Source organism: Haliotis asinina, chromosome 8, assembly GCF_037392515.1.
Source record: "Haliotis asinina isolate JCU_RB_2024 chromosome 8, JCU_Hal_asi_v2, whole genome shotgun sequence".
In the NCBI taxonomy this organism is placed as follows: Eukaryota; Metazoa; Mollusca; class Gastropoda; order Lepetellida; family Haliotidae; genus Haliotis; species Haliotis asinina.
In genome coordinates this window covers 35776797-35794389 of record NC_090287.1, presented here as the reverse complement: position 1 = coordinate 35794389, position 17593 = coordinate 35776797, and the positions used below count along the sequence as shown (strand labels likewise).

General features: G+C 38.8%; 1 protein-coding gene across 1 annotated transcript in view; it reads left to right on the top strand.

Moving 5' to 3' along the window:
* Window positions 1-17512, top strand: part of LOC137293985 (kinesin-like protein KIF6) — a 32720-nt gene extending 15208 nt beyond the window's left edge. Inside the window, exons 6-21 of the mRNA XM_067824891.1 lie at window positions 1516-1625; window positions 1889-2018; window positions 2954-3072; window positions 4270-4357; window positions 5279-5422; window positions 6150-6340; window positions 7003-7108; window positions 7554-7680; window positions 8201-8473; window positions 8923-9081; window positions 10109-10159; window positions 10985-11063; window positions 11294-11429; window positions 12346-12623; window positions 13685-13785; window positions 14214-17512. Of these exons, the coding sequence (XP_067680992.1) occupies window positions 1516-1625; window positions 1889-2018; window positions 2954-3072; window positions 4270-4357; window positions 5279-5422; window positions 6150-6340; window positions 7003-7108; window positions 7554-7680; window positions 8201-8473; window positions 8923-9081; window positions 10109-10159; window positions 10985-11063; window positions 11294-11429; window positions 12346-12623; window positions 13685-13785; window positions 14214-14233 (2112 nt within the window). The 3' untranslated portion in view covers window positions 14234-17512. The remainder of the gene's footprint in view (window positions 1-1515; window positions 1626-1888; window positions 2019-2953; window positions 3073-4269; window positions 4358-5278; window positions 5423-6149; window positions 6341-7002; window positions 7109-7553; window positions 7681-8200; window positions 8474-8922; window positions 9082-10108; window positions 10160-10984; window positions 11064-11293; window positions 11430-12345; window positions 12624-13684; window positions 13786-14213) is intronic.
* Window positions 17513-17593: the final 81 nt, after the last annotated feature.

Genomic DNA, 17593 nt, shown 5'->3' with positions numbered 1-17593 from the left:
AAAAGTTACTGTCCTGTAAATGATGAAACTTGCTACCTTGAAAATTGGAGAATTATGAACTTTACACTAAAACACAGCTGTCCACGTGCAGATTATCTGACATGCGTGATCCTCATGCAATTAATCTGCACAAGGTTTACAGTTTGTTCCCTAAGTTAGGGGAGAAAGTAATCTTCAATGTAACCATATATATATATACATAGCATACAGTGAGTGCCTTAGGTAAGTCAAAACTTTTGATGGGAAGTACATTTCAGGCTAATCATGGGGTTTCATTTATGATTTTATGTTCACTTCGATTAATCAACGTGTTGTCCCATGCATAAAACTATCTGCCAATACACCAAAGAGTGGTCGCATTACCTTAGCTATGATGTGCTACATTTATAGAGTGAAACCTGCAGTTAAAATTACAGGATGCTAGAATGTATTTCTCTTAATTAAGAGAATAATTGTTTCAGATGCTATATTTTTCTGATCACTCTAGCAGAATTCTTCTCATAATATCATTTGGTACATTTTAACACAGTCAGCTGTAGATCGCAGGGAAACATGTACAGCTGAATATTATTTCCAGATCTGTTTACCAGACAAATACATATGTTAATCTTAATCCCAGCATATAATACAATGCCCAGCAAAAACAAATTAGAACTGAAACTTCTTGAGAAGTTCAGTTGCAAATTAGCCACTTTACAGACAAAGTTGTTTTCTCTTGTTCATTCACTAGTGATACAATGTCATTTTTCTTAACACCACAAAAAAGTTTAACAAAAGTGTAACCTGTAGATAAGCTGACTCCTTACTACAGACAGGTTTTTTTGTTCTCAAAATTTGGCTTATCACTGGTAATATACACTTCATTTCTGCTTTTCAGCTAATGTTGTATGCAGCAGCTGTGGGCAGTTTGCTGCTTTGGTATTTGAATTCAGGGAACACTATATCTTTACCAGTATAAGATTATGACTAGAACCACATGTCTTAATGCTTTCATGAATCAATGCATGACTTTTGTTATACGCTGCCTTTAGCAGTATTCAAGCAATATCAGGTGCAGGGGACTCCAGAAATGGGCTTCACAGATTGTATCCATGTGGGGAATTGAACCCGTAATGCTTTAACCACTTGGCTACCCCACTGCCCCCTTAATGTTTTTGTCATTGCACACTGGGATGTGAAATTAATGGACAGTTTTGTACTATGTTTTATATTTACTGGGTATATGATTTTATCCTATGTATGTTATATAATGGTACAAAACCAGACACAACCATATATGGGAGAATGTGTACTTTATGTATGCATTGTAATATACCATCATCAGGTGTCTTGTTATAGCATTGGCACAAACCTTATCATCAAGGTACCCATAAAATCCTGTACCTTGATAGGCAGTTATATGCCTAATATTGAACATGACTCGTTTCCCTTGAGCAGTTTTAGCTGTGAGTATATTGTTGTCTGACTTGTTGTCTGACTTGTTGTCTGACTTGTGTCTGACTATGTGTTGTCCAGAGCCCGGAGCTGTCTTTCACAGTGCATGTGTCCTACCTAGAGATCTACAACGAGAGCGGCTTTGATCTCCTTGACCCAAAACATGAGGCAACGAAACTGGAAGATCTGCCGTACGTAGACCAGGAATGACTAGTCAGCTTACATAATATAAAGTCTATTTCAGTTCATTTTAGAGATATTTGGAATTCATTTAGATATATAGCACATCTTTCAGTCTGTCCGTCTGTCTGTTTGTTTGTCTGTCTGTCTGTCTGTCTGTCTGTCTGTCTGTCTGTCTGTCTGTCTGTCTGTCTGTCTGTCTGTCTGTCTGTCTGTCTGTCTGTCTGTCTGTCTGTCTGTCTGTCTGTGTCTGAATACCCATGTGTCTGTGCAGGAAGGTGTCCCTGATGGAAGACTCGGACCAGAACATCCACCTGAAGAACCTTTCTGTGCACCAGGCTGCCAGTGAGGAGGATGCTCTCAACCTGCTGTTTCTGGGGGACACCAACAGAATGATTGCAGAGGTACAAACATCTTGACTACCATTCGTCACCAACGTGGTGATCACAATCATCTATTTCCATCTGCACAGAATCACAATTAACACTCATGCTTAAACTTTCCATTTGAAATCAATTTGAAATTGTCAGCATACTTGATTTTAGCTTTGAAACATTTACAGTATAGTATCAACCAAGAATTGATGCTCTTAATTACGACTTTGCTTAGTCATGCTGCCAATACAGAAATGTGCAAGAACGTGAATGAGACATGAGAATTTTAGTTGAATTTTATGCTGATTTACTATGTTTACATTTTGGACTAGGGGTTTCCAGATCTTTCTGTTTGATTCTTGTTTGTGAGAAAACTATCCACTGGAATGGTATTATCAGTGTCAGTAATGAATATTTTGTGTCAAAGAGTTATTTCCCTTGATGTGTAAGAGATCACATGTGAAAGTATTGTGTAATCATGATAATAAGTAATGCAGTGGTGTTATGGGTTAGCTCATTGTTGTTGTTTTGGTGTTCAGGTATGAGTTCAAATCCTGGATAGGATTCAACTGAAACAAGGACTAGAATGTATTCTTTACTGAGGATGTGTAATGCAAAATACAGCATAAGTTACATCTGACTACCACAGACTTGGATAGAGAACTTGGACAGGGGACCATTTTCAGGATTATTAGCCATGTTCTGAATATAGAATGGGCCTTTGCCCTTGTATCAATTGTACACCTAAATTGTAATGGGCCATTTTTTATTCTAATGTGCAAAAAGGCCCAAGGCCCCTGCCTTTCCCAGTCCCTGAGAGACTTCTTTTTGAAAGGCATTGTGTAATTATGAGTTATAGAATTGAATGTCAGTTAAAACTTTTCTTAAATTCTCGGACACATTTGCACTGAATCTATTTTTTATATATATATATCCTGCATGGCTCACATGTATCTGCCCCCCAGACCCCCATGAACCAGGCATCTACACGGTCTCACTGCATCTTCACAATACACCTCACAGCACGGGAAGCAGGCTCCGCAACCATCCGCAGGGCCAAGCTGCATCTGGTGGATCTGGCTGGGTTTGTCTGCACAGTTTGTTTACTTTGTGTGAATACCTGATTACATTTCCCCAGGAACCTCATGCTTGTCACAAGCATTGATTACTGAGGATCTGCTTGTTGTATTCTATGACTTATCATGTGATGTTTGTATCCATTAGAAATTCTAGGTCTGAATTGTTCCTAGCAACAGATTTGGTTCTGAGAAACCTATACAGTGCCTTTTTCTAGTAGCAAATCTTAACTTTCATACTTTAACATAGATAAACAACAATCAATGTACATAGATCCCTTTATGGAGTGGGAATGGTGTGTTACCTTTGTGGTTTGCTTGTCATGCTGAACACCTGGCTTTGATTCCCACATAGTTACCAATTTTAGTTTTTGCTCCAATGATAAAAAATAATAGAAAATTGATCGAAAGAAGGATTAAAAATTATCATCGATTGGAGACATTTTTCCAGTGAATCAGAACATTGTTGTTTTAGCATAACACACATGAATGAAGTAAACTAACCATTACATATTTCGATATGATAATCCATTATCACTCACCACAAGTCCTCCGATAATCAATAGTGGATTTCGTTTTCGTGTCCCAACATTAGGTACAATGTGAAGCCCCATATATGATGTCACTAGAACATTGCATATAATGGCCAACAACCAATCTCAGTCACTTACTTTTTAAGTGTGTGAGTTAATATTTACAATCACATGGGCAGTATTTCGGCCATATCATGAATAAAACAAGTTATACTTCAACAATACTGTTTCTCTTGTTGTGAACATTTACTTATTCACTCATTCTGAAATTGGTCATGGATTCTGATACATAGATTAGAATATGTTCATAATACAAGCAGTGAGTGAGTGAATATAGTTTTACGCCGCACTTCACAATATTCCAGCTGTATTACAACAGTCTGTAAATAATCAAGTCTGGTCTTGACAATCCAGTGATCAACATCATGAGCATCAGTGCAAGAAGTGACTAACATGATGAATATATTGTTGTAATGTCTGACCTGACTGATTATGTGGCAGGGTACAACAGTAGTGGGGATTGTGTTCATGCTTACTTGGCCGTGACATAGCCTAAAACACAGTTGGCATTAAGAATAAGGAATGCCTGTGTTCAGGCAGATAGTGCAGAGATAAGATTTGCTTTGTAAATCCTGGATCCACCCTGATATTAACGTGGTTTCATGTCTATAGATCTGAGCGTGTGTCCAAGACAGGGGTGAATGGTGTTCTGTTGACTGAAGCCAAGTACATCAACTTGTCCCTCCACTTCCTGGAACAGGTGAGTCAGGGAGGATAACTCTGGGTGGGGAAATTGTGGACTTGATGGTGTCATTCCATTTCTGTGGAGAGGTGTTATTTAATCCTCTTGCTGAGTATTTCAGATGTCAAACATATCATCACAAAGGTGGTATTAATCAGTGGAAGGTGTCTGGACGACTCAACCATGGTGCTGGTGTGCTTCAAATATTGAATAAGTTGCTTCACTGCTTATTTAAACATGTCATTTTATGTGGCCATTAAGTACAGAAAAAGTTGCATCTACCTTAGAGTATAAGTGACCTCACCGTGGTTAAATTTATGTATCAAATTTTAGGGTCTTCCCATACTTTCCGTTTGTAGTAGAATATATTGAGGTATATGCACTCACTTTATCCTTTACAACTTGCCTGAAATCAATAATTGAAACATCGAGGCGAACCGTTTCCAAACAGATTATACTTGCTATGTATGGAATGTAAACGATTGCTCTGTACATTGAAAACTGTTGCCTGCGGTGTTGTCAGTGCTTGCTTCATAGGATATTCAAATAGAGTGTTTCAAGGGATTAACTCTATGGGGTTCGCTTGAAATAAAGTTTGGTTAGTAGAAGATGCAAGAGTTGATTTATTCCAGCATTGCATCAATTCATTTTATCAATATTCATACATAATTTTTTTAGAATAAGTTATGTGATAGCTTTGCTGGCGACTAATAGTTTGTATTAATGAGAGAAATGCAGTATTGATTTATAGAGAAATATGGCATGATAGTGTGTCTTTAAAATCAAGCAGTGCTTCTGAGATCCCTATAAGAGAAGGATCGTAGAATTCACACAGTTTGAACAGTCATGTTGGTTGTTTGATTGTTCACCCTCATAAGGCAAGTGTTTGTGCTCATATGGTAGCAGTCACTGACTCTTCTAATGGTCACGATGTTGCAGGTGATCATCTCCTTGTCCGAGAAGGGTCGTGTCCACATCCCCTACCGCAACTCCATGATGACGTCGGTGCTGCGAGACAGTCTTGGGGGAAACTGTATGACCACAATGATTGCCACATGCTCAGTTGACAAGAAAAATATTGATGTGAGTCCTTCGTTATATCCATGATGATCCTAACATAATGTTGTGTTTGTACTTAACTGCACTTATCAATGCCTCTGCTATATGTAAGTGGTCAGCAAACATTCAAGTCTGGACCTAATATTCTGGTGATTGACATTATGAGCATCGATCTGTACAATTGGGACATGATGACGTGTGTCAACCAAATCAGCGAATATTGTGAAGTGTATCTACCAACTTAAGAAATCTCATCATCCCAATGAGTCTGTTGCCTCTGCTAACAAGGATATGGTTTACTGAAGACAAAATCTGTTTAAGATCTGATATTTATAATTCCTTCATGTGAACATTTGATGGGAAAATGTGAATCAGGGATCAACATTCAAGACATAGAACTCATTTACATAGACCAAATCCAAGTACCTGTCACTATAGTTTTCTCCAAGGAATAAATTGTGTTTGTAGACTGAATATGATCTTTCTGCAATGTGGGTATAGCTTCAATCTCACTTTTATAAGGTGATGAAAATGATGAGGATTTAAATAATTTTCAGTTTCCTGAATCAACCGTAAGGCTTACATACCTGCATAGTTGTAGTTACAGATGACATTCATCCCTGCAAGTTCAAAACTGAGGCTGATTGAGGATTCAGTATTTAATCTTGTAACCAGCATGGTAGTGGAATCGCAGGGAAGTAATGATGCATTTCACAAGTCATGGCCTATTGCTCCTGTTTGATTTCTTCAGGAGACTATCTCGACTTGTCGGTTTGCCCAGCGGGTGGCGATGATCAAGAACGATGTGATGCTGAACGAGGAATTGGATCCCAAGTTAATGATCCAGAAGCTAAAGAGAGAAATCCAGCAGCTGAAAGAGGAGCTAGCACTGGCCACTGGCCAGCAGCGGACTGACCAACTCACTGAGGAGGAGCTCCAAAGGTGCGCACATGCTTAGGACATTACATACATTGCCAGCAGCTTCATAATTACAAGGTCTAAATTAGCAGAATTAGGATATGTTGGACAAGAGTCACAGTGAAGTTACTTATTACACAGACTGCAAAAGGCCAGCTTTATTGTGAGTGAGTGAGTGAGTGGGTGGGTGGGTGGGTGGGTGGATGAGCGGGCATGTTCAGTTATTAGTTTTAAGCCACACTCAGTAATATTCCAGCTGTATGGTGGCAGTCTAAATAATCAAGTCTGGACGAGACAATTCTGTGATCAAAGCATCGCTCTGCGCAATTGGAAACCGATGACATGTGTCAACAAGTCAGCAAGTCTGACCACAGAATCCCGTTAGTCGCCCCTTATGACAATTGTTGGTTATTGAGACCTTCTGTTTGAGTTTATCATTGAAAATCAGAACATTACATTCCTAACAATTACAAAATGTATCTGACTGTGTCTCAGGTACTTCAGATACTGTTCATAGCATGAAACTTCGTAATCAGCAAACATGAGTTGCAAGTGTTCGATAGGTGAGGATGGCAGTTCGCAAGAAAATGGATCTAGTCCCTCCAGAACTGCACTAGTCGTGGGTGTGAATTTTGAATTGTGGACTGGAACATGTACAGCTGCTCCTGTACCATGTTGTTTTCCAGATGTGAGGAGGCTGTCAACGCCTACCTCGAAGACACTGACCCTGACTCCATCATCAGTGTCGGCGCCGACATGCGGAAGATCCACACATGCTTCAATCTTCTCAAGGTATGTGATGACATTATGTCATGGCAGATTACTCCTTTTAAGTGAGAGAGTGAGTTTAGTTTTCCACCACACTGAGCAAAATTCCAGCTATATTGTAGCAGTATATAAATAATCAAGTCTGGACAGACAATCCAATGATCAACAGCATGAGCATCGATCTGCACAATTAGGAACCAATGATATGTGTCAACCAAGTCAGCGAGCCTGACCGCCCAATCCTGTTAGTCGCCTCTACTGAAGACTCGCTTACCTGTTTGTATTTTTAATTGCATAAATTAATTTCAGTGTGTATGTGATTTAAGGAGAAGAATTTTATGGATGTCAACTCCATTAAAATAAATTATAAATCTCAGTTCCCCACAATGAATTTAACATCAATCTACAAAATTTTCTTTCGTATGTATGCCACTTTTAAGTGCCATTCAAATAATCACTCTGTCCACAGAAACTTGTGCTGGAGAGACCTGCCACCAGCCCTGTAAGGGAGACAACTCCAGTTGACACTGGACCATACAACAATGCGGAAACACAGAAACTGAAGGATCTTGTAATGCAGAGAGACAATGAAATCAGTATCCTTTAACGTGTAACCAGAAAATTATTTTGTCAAAGACTGATGTAATTAGATGTAACAGAAAATAGGTCCATTATCGTCTTTCATTCACTTTATCTGAGGATACGGCTTTTTGAGAAAGGCAGGGTGCACAGTTCAGAAGGAGAGGGGTGTGTGCACAGTTCACTTTCACTTGTTTCACGAAAATTTAAATGGCCATTGAATAACCTTTCAGGACAGGGTGGCGGGGTGTACACCCCTGCAACACCCCTCTATGCATTTCTTGTTGCATAATTATAGTAATGTCCAGATATAACTTTTCCCAACACCAATTGTCTGGAAGGAGGAATTTCCATACTAACTGGGTTCACAAATAAGGTTGAATTGAAAATGTGAAGAAGTAAAGATAATGTGTCCATTTTTCATGAAGTTTGCCACCGTATAGCTGTAATATTGCTGAGTGTGGTGTAAAACTGAGCTCACTCACTCATGAAGTTTGAGGCATCATTGTTGCTGGGTGAATCTTTGACCATGTCCAGACATATTGGTAAACATGCTCAAGAAGGAGAAGAAGAGAGCCGCTGATGCCATCTCTCTTTCGGAGTCACACCGAGGGTCCAACCTGGCGGCAACAAGGGGAAACAGGATGACAAATGGAGACGATAGTCAGAATGGTTACCATTCCCACAACTACTCCAGTCATAGTGCCACAGACAATCGGTACAGAGAAGGTGAAGGTCACAGAGAAACCAGATCCTCTGGAAAAGCTAGTGCTCGGGCTGAAATGGCGGAAAGGACCAAGACAAAGATATGTGAGTATCAGACTTTAAAGAAGGTTGATTAACTTTGATTTGAATATGTAGAAATCAGAAAAATGTGTCTCTATGTTTCACTTGTTCATGTTTGGAATATTTCAGTGAGTGAGTGTGTGAGTTTATGTTTGTGCTGCTTTTAGCAATATTCCAACAACAGCAGAAAAGAGGTTCCCACATTGTGCCCATATGGTGAATCTGACCTGTCTCTTTGGTACGATCAGTGAACACCTTAATGTCTGTGCTACCCCACCGCCTCTCTCCAGGTGTTACCTGCCAAGTGTCCTTTGTTTTTCATGCAGGAGATATATATCATATGAAATAATCTGATGTTAAGTCGGAGCAGTGATATGTGTTTCTTGCTGAAGTCATCAGCAAGATTGATAAACTATTCAACAGTACTCTATAATAGTTCACATGTGAAGAATCTTGCACCATTTGTTTCTTAGTGGGGCGGATGTCCATGGGCCGACAGGAGGCGTTTGACATCTTCATGAGAGACTACGAGCACAACCAGAAGATTGAGGAGAACAAGAAGATACTCAAGCAAAGATATGCTGAGGCCAAAGTATATGGAGAAAATCTCAATAAAGCCAAAACTAGAATCAGTGAGTAGTACTCTAACATATGTACTCCAAAAAAATCATAAGGGATCGAACCCATTAAGATCTCTGTTAGAGTTGGTCTTCAGTAATCCATACTTGTCATAAGAGGCCTAGTCTCCTAACAAGATTGGGTTGTCAGACTCGCTGACTTGGTTGACACTTGTCATTGTATACCAATTGAGTAGATGGATGATAGTGCTGTTGATCACGGGATTGTCTGATCCAGACCTCATTATTTACAGACATATACAGGGAATATTGCTGAGTGCAGCGTTAAACAACAAACCAGCCAATGCTAGGAATTGTGAATATTTTAGGGATGTGTTTGTGATATTACATGCCAATTTGTCATTTCAAAGGATGTCCTCCAAAATATGACCTTTGGTCCAATATGTTTTAAGTAGATCTTTCTGAAAAGTAATCCTTGTTTAATCAAAGCACCATACATTGTAAATTACATGTACAGTAGGGCAAATCCAGTTGTCTTGATTGAAGTTTGGTTGTGGGGTAGCCGAGTAGTTAAAGTGTTTGCATGTCAAGCTGAAGACATAGGTTCGATTCCCCACATGGGTACAATGTCATGGCCATTTCTGGTGTCCCCTGCCATGATATTGCTGGAAATATTGCTAAAAGCGGTGTAAAACCATACTCGCTCACTTGACTGAAGTGTTGAAAAAGGGAACTATTTTATAATGAAATCAGTCAGGGGAAGTAATTCTGGATTTCTGAAACTTTGAACAACCCATTCATTCATAAAATCATTAATTGTTATGAGAGGTTAAATTTGTGATGAGCAGTTATGTTTTTTTTTCTGTCAGCAGTGAATAGCAACGCTGTTATGGCCATGTGCTTAGACTCACTGGCACATGTTGAAAACAGTAGTTCTCATGGCAAGTCTTTTTTAACAAGGGAGATAACAAACATTGCAGGCAGAGGGAGAGGGTAATAACCAATATTTCAAGATAATCTCCATGTTTAATACATTTATATCATTTGTTTCATATACATGCATCTCTGGCTGTGATTTCAGATTTGTCCAAGAGTAAAATTGAACAGCATCGGATGCAGCTGGCAATGCAAGGTAAGGGGATGATTTGCACACATCCCACCCTTTCCTCTCCCCTTAATACAGTATGAGGGAATAAGGAAATATAAAGGGGATTTTTGTGACAATTGCTACATCAATACACTGACTAGCATGAAGGCAGTGTTTGCCACCAACCACTGAGTACCCAAACCTGTCTGGTGCACAAGTTAGGTCAGACATCTTTTTATATGTATTTGATATTGGAATTTGTTATTTTTATTGCCTGACTACAAAATCTGGCAAATACTGACAAACTGATGTAGTGTTGGTGTATAGTCTTAATATTGTCGACTCTGATTACTACCTCTGCCAGGGTGATGGCTAGCATGTGGTTAAAGTATTACCTTGTCATGATGAGACTCTTGAGAGGCATTTTGAAGATGGAGAATAGATAAGACAAAAGCCCGAGAAGTACATGTATATACAATCAATCACAGAGGACTGTTCAGACACAGTTATGAAAACAATGATAATAGGGATACAGTAAAGACAGTTGACACAATGAGGATAAGATGTGAATACAGCTAAAAAGTGATAATTAGATTTTTAGACATAATTAGATTGTATATACATGTACTTCTCTGGCTTGCTGTAAATTCTGGGATCACCTAAAGAAGGGGCAAGAGGTAGCGCAGAAAAGTTGTGTTATACAATAATGAAGTTGTCTTCTGTATGCTCTTCTTACATAATCTTGTCACACTGAAGACCTTGATTCAGTTCCTTACATTGGTTCAATCCATTTCTGCTCGTTTTGATATTGATAGAATATTTCATTAAACTGGGTCAAACAACGCTCACTAATTCCTATCTCTTCTGTAGGCTTGGCAGACCCCGACAACCCAGACCCTGATGAGGTTGAGCAGAGCCTCAGAGATCAGATGGAAAGTGACAAAGCCGAGTGAGTACCTTTCATACATCAACCCCTCCATAACATGAGACATGGATTAGTTGTCCTGGCCCTCTGGTGGATAGTCTTGTGACTGGTTCTGTCTTTTAGATTTTCTTTTCACTTATAATGTTTAGCGGAAGCTCATTCAATGAAAGTTGATTCTAGCAAGGCATGAAAGGTCGTTCAAGAAAAATGGCCCAAAGACCAGGACTTTGATGCCATTTGTGTCATGTACACAGGTACAAGCAGACATTCACACACTTGCGGACAATGAAGACGGAGATTGAACACCTGCAGCATCTCCTTGAAAAAGCCAAGGTGAAGCTGATGAAGGACTTTGAGCTCTGGTGGGCAGAACAGTCTGCTAATGCCCAGGTAGGTTGTGGTGCTGTGAGTTCTGGGCCTTGTTCAATGAAGTGATTCTAGTACTAACAACTGTTTTAAATCCTTGACAAAGCATGAGTTTTAATGACCATGTTACATATAGACTGTAAAACAAAGTCCTGGATTACTCCCACAATATAGACTTCATGCAGCATCTGTAGCTGTTACATGCCAGTACACATATTCGCACACTCACCAAGTTTCACAATCTCAAACAGTAACTGGGTGGAATATTCATTTTAGAAACAGAATTACAAGTTGCTCAAGTCACTGCAAATTGTTTAATGTATGTTTAATGTATAAGAATATTCTTATGTGTACCAATTTTTTATTTATTTCACAAGTTATTCCATATATTGCATAAATTGATGCTGATTATGTGGGTCACTGGATTCTGTGGTTTAGACTTGATTATTTATGGATTGTGCTGAGTGAGTGAGTGACTTTAGTTTCATGCTGCACCAGCAGTATTCCAGCTATATGGTAGCAGTTTGTAAAATATTAAAATATTCAAATCAGGACCAGACAACCCAGTATTGAAAGCTAGAGCATTGATCTACAAAATTAGGATATGATGACGTGTCAACCCGATCCTGTTAGTCGCCTCTTACATCAAGCATGGTTACTGAAGATAAATTCTAACCTGGATCTTCATGGTTTTGTGCTGAGTTTATAAACAGCAAATGAACAAATAAATGCTAACTATATAATAACATATATTATGGATTTACAACTTCTTCAACTTGCTTCTTGCCTCTTTATTTGCCTTATGAAGGAGCATGAAGTAGCCCAGAACTGTTGTGTTGTAAATAACAAAGAAGTGAATCCATGCCATTGTTATGTTCACCTCCAACTTCAAAATGGCCATCAAGCATCAAATGCTAACTAGACATTCAAAACATCACAGGACCAGTCTATACCTCAGTCTGTGCGGGGGAGTGTGAAGTCTGCTTGGCGCACCCCACCCCTCACCCCCCTCCAGCACAATCAAAGGAACTATACCCAGGAGGTCATCAGCCCCGTCCACTCCGAGACCTCCCTACCTCGACCCCCCAGTTCAAGCCGAGAGAGGAGGACAGTGGCAGCGAACATCTCCGCATCAAATTTCCCCCCTGCCCACGGGGAGGAGTCTAGCGGATACACATCACAGGGGTCGGTCAGCTCCAGTCATGGCCACAAATCAAAGTGAGTGGTGAGGCTGCAGAGGTACTTTGTGGATAAAGCACTCGTCATAGAGACACTTGTATTGTAACCATGGTAACCATGATGTCACAACACTGACATTGTCAGTGGAATGTTACCGCATGCTAAAAATTGTAGGATATGTAAATGTGACACTATTTGATGAATAGATTAGCTGAGTCAGCTTTAGAAGTTACTTTAAAAATTCTGTGAGTTATACTTAAAAAGATTGTTAACATGGCGAGTGTTTTATCATCTCTATATGTGTGAAGTTGGTTTTGTAGTATATAGGTACCCCTTGCACAATTAGATGCACATATTCCCCTTGTGTTTTAGCTGGAAAGTTATAGATCTCCGGCGCATCCAAACCAGATTCAAACATAAATACTGTCCATGATGTATTGGGGCTGTTCATATGACCACTTTTAGGGAACAATGTGTTAATGACATATAGAAAATTGGGTGCAGGATTTATAGAACATATAGAGAAAACAGAAAATCGGTGTATAGAAAATCTAGGAGGTAAATAATACTTCTCCTCTTACCTCACACAAAAATGTCGTTTTCTGATTGGCTGAAGGCTCTTCTGTTATTTTTAATGTACTCCGCTTACAGGCGAGGTACACTGCAATGTGTCCCACTGCCAATGGCAACTCATTCGGTACTTCGTAGTAATACTTCTTTACCTCGAATAACATTGAATCGTGCATGATGCACGGAAATGATGCACGGAAATTGCCAATTGTTGTGTTGTCAGCAAAATATAGTGATGGCTAAGAATAGATTTGCCTTGCATTCCAATAAATCAATTTTGACAAAATGTTCAAATGTACTTCTTTTGAATATTAAGAAGGGGAATTACACTGCGACAATTGTACTCAGACATTCCCTGCAGGAAAATGAGCAAGAAGCAAGATTAGAATCATTGGATTCACACAGGTTGGCTGAACTGTACAATCTGATACCCAGGACCCATACCTCATGACCAGGGAACAACTTTAAAAGGTCTGTGAGTTCACTGTATGTTGTCGAGCACCTTTAACCTGCATGTTTGTTTTGACTAGGTCTGCACATCACATCAACAACATACCACTAACTGGCGACTCTCAGGCTGATGCAGATATCATGGCATTTATCAAAGCCAGACAAAATTTGGTCCAAAAAGGTGAGTCAGGATCACAGGCACTTAGACTTTATCCCTGAAAAGACCTTCAAGTTTCTGTGATTCTAAATGACAATCAGGTCCGATCAATTGATTGATGGCATGTCATCTCACACTGAGTGCACAGACTGTTGCTAGTAATATCAGTCACTGAATTATCTGGTGCAAATATGCTCATGGATACAAATAGGGGAACACTTGAAAGCACAAGTGTCCATCTATTTATTCTAGAATTTTGTCCACAGTGCACAGTGCAATACATACCTTGTGAAGAAACCTGGAAATGAATGAAGTGACATTTGTTTTCTTGAGTAGATACTGTGTTTTATTGTCCATCATCATGCAGATATATGTTTCCTTCTGGAGGAGACAAATAGCTGAAAATCTATTTGCATTAAGTCAGCTCACTAATACATGTATTGTTCTTTCAGTAAACCAGGGAAACAGATGACACCAGTGTGCAAGGGACGCCGTTACCTCAAGTTGTTTCAGAAATAGATAGATCTGAATGAATATGAAACCTGTGTGAAGAAACCGTCACAAACCACCAAAACCCAGCACCTTATGACACAGGTCATTACAGTGAGGGAATTATACACTACCATAAAAAACACCACTTACCTGACCTTAGGACAGGTCTGAACAGTCAGTGGAGGTTTATACTCTACCATACACCATGTTTGTTTATCACGTGTATAATGTCTCCATACCATGGTCAATACCCAGGACACATTTGTGGCTGACCACTGGTATATACATCCCGTCAAACTACATAATTCTGTCATGGTCTGATATCAGCACTTTCCAACTTGACTTACCATCTAAAATACAGCTGTAACATTTAGTATTATCACAAATTACTCATCTCTTTGTGTACACATGTAATATCTGTTTAAGCTGTGTTCTGATTCCATGAAATCTATTAAGAAGCATAGACAACTAAGGCCAGAATTTTCAATTCATATCGACAGTGATATTACTTTCAGATTAGAATTAATTGATTATTAAGTCCAAGTTGATGAGCAGGAGTATATCTATGGGAAGTCAGTGATAGGTGAGATGGAGAAATCTCTTCCTAAACAAAGCTGTAATGGCCAATGGGTCCAGTCTGTCTGTCATAATGCAGTGTCACCATTTGATAATGGAGTGGAACTACACATGGGAATAATAATCTGAGTTTCTAGTGCTGCGCTACATAATGATCATTCAACTAACCAGAGTCTGGAAAATGTCTGAAACCAGAACTTGCACGATTACTGGTCAGACAGGACCTGGAATGTTCACTGATCAGACTCGAACTTTTACTTATCAGACTAAAACCTGGGAAGTTCACTGATCAGACTGGAACGTTTACTAATCAGACCAAAACCTGGAACGTTTACTAATTAGACCAAAACCTGGAACGTTCACTCATCAGATTGGAATGTTCAATGGTCAGGCTGGAATGTTCACTGATCAGACTAAAACCTGGAATGTTCGCTGATCAGACTGGAAAATTTACTGTTCAGACTGAAACTTGGAACATTCACTGATCCAAATTGAAAAGTTTAGGTCAAGAATGATCTGTAGAATTTCACCTCAAATCAGCGCTAGAGTAGAGATCTGTCCCTGTCCTCAGGCATTCGCAAATACATCCTTCATCACAATACTGCTATTAGGAACAGTATGTGAATGATATCTCTTAGCAGCAGTTGTTAAGTTGTTATGGATGACCGAGATAGTCATAAGAAGTTTAAATTCATAAAATATTCATATTCATTCATGCTTTTTCCCTCATGAACTCATTTCTTTCATGTTGTTTATTGTCTAGTGAGCCTACAGATTGCTTGGGGCTTGTAATTGTAATGTGACATTATTAGGATATTGATCACTGCTATGATTTTGTGTTTTTGTGGTTTTTTTCTTGCAGCATCTTAGCAGTAGCCAAAATAAAGTAATAGTGTTCAAGGTGATAGTGGGAGGTCCAAGGGTTTTCTCCTGTGGTATGTGACAGTAAGGAGCTCAATAGTGTTAAGGAGTCAGTAGTGTTAAGACAAGGACTCCTATGTATATTGAACGTTATCACAGGTGCAGTCTTCCTTCTATGAGTTCGGAAAGACAGTGTTTAATGTTTGTTTGTTGTTTAACCCCTCACTCAGTATTCCAGCTATATGGCGATAATATGTGAATATTTCCCTGGACCCAACAATCCAGTGATCAACAGTATGAACCAGTGTTTAATGTGACACTTGGTGTCTTGTTACAAATCAGGAACGGTACTGATATATTTATATTGTATTTGTTTGAAATGAACAAATATGCTACTCAAAGACATTAAAGAACACTTGATTCCTCACTGCATTCACACAGTGATTAAGAACATAAAAGAAACGAGTGTTCTTTAACGTCTTTTGAGTACTAGGGTATTTTAATATGACTATTTATTGTTATGGATGTATCATCATTCCAATGTGGACTGACAAGTAACAGAGTTTATACCATCCATTTATCACTCATAACATTCCCTGACTGAAGTAACATTCCAGACAAAAGTATTTATTTTTACTAATATTTAACTCACCTGAACTGGAAGTTCGAGTGATCTTTTGTCTTAACTTGTTCCTCGTCCATTCATCTGGGGTAGACTTAACATAGTAAATATCTCTGAAACCATATGGCCAACACAGTCAGAACTTTGCAAGGATTTCATGATTTATGTTCATAGTAGTACTTCTGAAAAAGTGTTTATAGAGATGTATGGATTCATTGACATGGGGGATATTAGTGTAGTATTCTAAGCATACCTCCGTGTGGTGTGCAAATGTATCTCTATATAAATAGCCATATTCTTATCCAATTTTAAAGATGGAGACCACAAAGCCATATTGAATTTATCACTTTTTTGTGTTTAACCTACTGTGACCTTTATCTCATAAGAAACATTTCAAAACCATTCAGGTGAGCTACAGGGCCTTGTGTCTTGTTCTATAATTAAACAAATCAGTATAATTCCTGACATTCCATATAGATGTAGAAAATGTCTGAAGTGTCAGAACATCCAGTACCCTGATCATTTATACAAACATCTGTTTCAAGTTTGAGAACGACATTTTATTTTGGGGGTCTTTGAATCCATACGGTATCACAGTATGTGTCAATAGCCTGATCTGAAGGGGTTTACATGAAGAATATTTCAAATATTTATATATGAACAAATCTTGGAGTCATGGTGATCTTCCCCCATTTACACATTACAATCATCGCAAAAAGATCATCTTACGACTTGCAGACACTTAAATCTTATATTGTTCTTAACATCTGCCATTTCACTTGGTGTGGCTATAGTTGTATCTTTCACCTGTTGTTGTGATATTAAACCCAAGATACTGGTACTAAAGAAAACAGGACTCTGCAGAGTGGTAAATGTGTATTGTTGGCAGCTACTGGCATTGTTGTCTCCCCTGTTATACCCCAAGTATTGTTCAACTAGTGTCTTCCCATGTTGTTTCATTTAATGGAATCATGTCATAATTTTATTTCTTGTCATGTTGTACCATACATGATCAGAATTTAAAACCATAAGACATTAGGTCCTCCTCCATGTGAACCTTTTTAATGTAAAGTGTGCTTGTTTGAAAACAAAATTTATCATCTCACTGTACTTATGTGTTTTGTGCCTCACACTAAATCCCATCCGTCCATTTTAAGTTTATTGTAGAGCATTGAAATGTCACTTTGAAATATGAATACATAATTATAAAGATGCAGAATGTTTGTTTTTTATTTGCCACTCTGCACCTCAAATATGTCTCTCCATGCCAGGATTCCCCAC